Source organism: Geospiza fortis, unplaced genomic scaffold (assembly GCF_000277835.1).
Source record: "Geospiza fortis unplaced genomic scaffold, GeoFor_1.0 scaffold188, whole genome shotgun sequence".
NCBI lineage: Eukaryota > Metazoa > Chordata > Aves > Passeriformes > Thraupidae > Geospiza > Geospiza fortis.
In genome coordinates this window covers 2,044,633-2,048,569 of record NW_005054337.1, presented here as the reverse complement: position 1 = coordinate 2,048,569, position 3,937 = coordinate 2,044,633, and the positions used below count along the sequence as shown (strand labels likewise).

The window sequence follows — 3,937 nt, the reverse complement described above, 5'->3', positions numbered from 1 at the left end:
TGTCGCTTCTTCGGGCGAGGACTTGTTATCCAGAAGTGTTTGAGTGAACTCTGAATGTGTTTTGAGTTCGTGGAGAGGACGCGGGCAGAAGCGCCTTTCCTGTGCTGAGAATGGATGAAGAGAGTCTGGAAGCAGCGATCCAGACCTACAACGCCCAGCTGGAGCAGGTGGAGCTGGCGCTGGGGGCGGGCCAGGACCCATCGCAGCACTCGGACCTGATCCAGCTGCAGGAGGATTTGAAGCAGCTCATAGAACTGACCGAGTCGAGCCTGGTGGCTGTGAAAAAGAGCAAACTTCTGGCCACTTTGGACACAGATGCCTCCTCTTCCTCCCCAGCAGGTCTCCCAGGGCAGGATTCCCAGCTGGAGAGCTCTGCCCAAGATGAGGAATACGCTGCTTTTAAGGAAGCCATTGCTGGGCTTGGAACAGATGAGGAGCCTCCAGCTGATGACAAGGGGATCTCCTCAGAGAGAGAGGGAGAAACGGGGGATAAATCCAAATCAAAGTGCAGTGAGGAGGAGGAGTCTGAGAGAGAGGAGGAGGAGGAGGAGGAGTTGAGTGGGATGAAGGTTAAAGCCCCCTACTACAGCTCCTGGGGGACCCTGGAGTACCACAATGCCATGATTGTGGGGACAGAGGAGCTGGAGGATGGCAGTGCAGGGGTCAGGGTGCTCTACCTGTACCCCACCCACAAGTCCCTGAAGCCGTGCCCCTTCTTCCTGGATGACAAGTGCAGATTTAAGGAGAACTGTCGGTAAAGAGAGAGGGGTGGGAGGGTTCAGAGGGACAAAACTCCTCCTCAAGTGCTCTGTGTGGCTTTCTCACCCAGAGAAACTGTGCCTTGGTGTTTTTGAAATGCTGTGGGGAGCAGTGGCATCAGTTTGGCTGCTGACCATAGCTGATGCACAGGTGAAGTGGAAAATCCTGTGGGGAAGGTGCAGAGATGTTACATAACTGAGTGGCTGAATTAACAGCTGATGGAGTGTTTTAAAACAAAACACCCAAGTCTGTGGGTAATGCACACATTCCAGTTGCACTGGGGGATTGGATATTTTTGGGGATCTATTTGGAGCTCTCTTTTTGGGGATCTTCACCAGGATCAGCCTCAGTGGTTGGAGCTGGACTGTGAACCTGACCTCTCTGGAGGTGCTGGGCTGGAGCCCTGCCTGTCTCTGATCCCATTTATCCCCAAAGGCAGGAACTTTTCAGTTGGATGTGTCACCAGCAAGGAAGTTTAATTCTGTGGAGTGAGATGCATTCTTTGTCCCATGACATAAATAACATGTTTAAGGTGAAACATGAACAACTTTAGGGAAGTTTGACCACGTGCTGTTGTAATTATAATTCTGGTGAAGGTTCCTCACCCCTGACACTCGTGTGCATTTCTTTTGAGGAAGGAAGGAAGGGATTTTCATTTGAGAACTCCTGTTCCTCCTTCCCTGCAGGTTTTCCCATGGTCAGGTGGTGTCCGTGGAGGAGCTCCAGCCCTTCCAGGAGCCCGACCTGAGCAGTCTGGGTGTGGGCTCAGCCTGCCTGGCCAAGCACAGTGATGGCATCTGGTACACGGCCAAAATCACCGGTGAGGGGGGCAGGGGCTTGCCCGGGGGAAGGGGGAGGCTGAGGTTGATGTGGATCTAAAACTTGGCTGCTCTGGTTAATGATAGAAAAACATAAATAATGTGGCTGCTGCCCTGAACTCAAAATCTTGGCGTAGCTGAGGAAACAGTCTGAGTTTTGTCAGGCTAGAGGAGAGAATTGACTGGGAAGTAGGAGACAAAGAGCAAGAATGTGGAAAGGAAATGACTACGGGGTCATTAACTGCTCCAGGGAAGAGGGAGGGATTGCAGGAATTTACATGTCTAGTAGGTGAGAATGGCAATAATCTGGTCTTGTTTAAACAAAAACCTAGGGAGCTGGCCCTGCCCAGCAGCTGCTGATACAGGCTTCCCTCTGTCCTGGGAAGAGGGAGGGTTTATTCCCTCTTTTCATCTTTCTTTTCACTGTTATTAAGTCAAAGGGAGCGAGTCTAATTTCTTTTAATTCCATTTCTCAGCAGTCCATCTTTCTTGATTTGTAGAGATAAACTTTTAGGTATCAACATGGGCATTGTGGAAATAGCTTTTCATTGCAGTGGGTGCTTCCCCCTCCCAGACAGAAATAAAAATCACAGATTAAACCCAGGATTTTTGGAGCTGTTCCTTGGGCCTCCCCCCATCCTGTGTCAGTCTGCTGGAGCTGACTCTGGTGTAGCTGCAGCTCCTGTCCTTGCTGTTCCCTCTGTAGATGTGGACAGTGGCTACTACACGGTGAAATTTGACTCCCTGCTCCTCAAGGAGGCCGTGGTGGAAGGGGACAGTGTCATTCCACCCCTGAGAAGTGAAGATGCTGCTGAATCTGGCGAGTCTGATGAGGACAGTGTGGATGATTCTGGTTATGCCAAAGGTAAGGGAGTGGGGGGGAAAGTGAGCAAAAGTGACTTGGGATTTTGTTCTCCTTTTCTCTGGGACTGGCTGACTGTCCTAGAGCTCTCACTCTGAGTGTCTCACCTCTCATGAAAGAGCAGTTGATATCTTTATGTGTTCCTGAGAACAGTAACTGGCTGTTCTGCTATAACTGCAAACTAAAATCTTTGTTTTGTGCAAATCCCTGGGCTAATGAAGGCTGGAGGTTTCCATGGGAACTCCCCACACAAGGAAGAAGAGGGTGTGATATTTTAGAGTTCCAGGCTCTGAGCCTCATTCTTACATGTCTGGCTGAGCTGAGTTAATAAGTGAATCAGATTTTCTCATCCCTGGGAGCTCCATGGCCCAGGAATGTGAGACCCAAGGAAATGGAAATGTTGGGTCTTTCTGGTGCCTTGAGGAGGCTGCAGGAACAGCCATGCCTGTTTTACTGCTCAAAGGTGACACAGAGAGTGCCCAAGTGACTTCTTGGAAGTTGCACAGGCAGCACTGTCCCTCTGATGGTGCCACAGCTGCATCACAGGGACAAAGTCATGTCCTAGAGCTCTTTACATTTAACCTGACAGAGGTTATTGGATCCTAATAACACAAAATTAATGCTGTGGCCTGGAGGAGCCTCATACCAGAGACAGGAGCTGGAGGCACAGGATAAGTATTAGGTGCCACTGTGCTAAATTCTGCTCAGATGTGTACATTGGTCTGTATTATCATCCTGGAAGGAAGGAAAAGAATCATAAAACTCCTGGGTGATTCTGCCTGGATCTGGGAGATGGTATGTGCATTAAATCAAGTGAAACCTGACATTTCAGCCACTCCTGTGCAGTGTTCATGGAAGGTGACAATTCAGTAGGAACCGAGTAAAGTTGGAGGCATGACCAAATGCTTTTAAGGTTGGAGAAATGAATTGCACTGTCCTGTGAGGGATGCTGCACACAGTAGCTTTACTCACAATTCCTGTTTCACTGATTCTCCTCTTGTGTTCCACAGTGATAGACTCAGGGGTTCCAGAGAATGGGGAATGGACCCCAGCCTGCAGCTCCTCTTTTGGTGGCTGGGAGGCCCATACTCGTGGCATTGGCTCCAAACTGCTTGTTCAGATGGGATATGAGTTTGGAAAAGGTAAGGGGAGAGGGTGGTCCTGGGGCTGGTAAGAAAAACCCAATATTTTGGATGAAGCCAGAACCTTGCTGTGCTGAGGGGCCACTTGGCTGAGGCTCAAGCAATGTGGTAGATCCCAGCAGTGTTGGAGGGAAGAGGGATGAGTTATTTCATGGAAGTACAGGCATGTGGGGCACCAAGCCCTGTATGGAAATGGCAAACAGTGGAGGCACCTGGAAGCACGGTCAGGTTGGTGATCAAAGCCGTGAGAACCTGGTGGAATGTTCAGAGGCTGGAGGTGGAGGGGAGCTGATCTGCAAAGCTTCTGATGTCTGTGCTAATGCATCTCCTGGCCTGGACACAGACTTCAAAGCCTG

At 50.1% G+C, this 3,937-nt stretch overlaps 1 protein-coding gene across 1 annotated transcript in view; it reads left to right on the top strand.

Annotated features, from left to right (window-relative positions):
* The first annotated feature begins 6 nt into the window (after nt 1-6).
* ZGPAT (zinc finger CCCH-type and G-patch domain containing) overlaps nt 7-3,937 on the top strand; it is an 8,240-nt gene continuing 4,309 nt past the window's right edge. The window contains exons 1-4 of the mRNA XM_005422176.3: nt 7-754; nt 1,446-1,579; nt 2,284-2,442; nt 3,450-3,581. Of these exons, the coding sequence (XP_005422233.1) occupies nt 111-754; nt 1,446-1,579; nt 2,284-2,442; nt 3,450-3,581 (1,069 nt within the window). The 5' untranslated portion in view covers nt 7-110. The remainder of the gene's footprint in view (nt 755-1,445; nt 1,580-2,283; nt 2,443-3,449; nt 3,582-3,937) is intronic.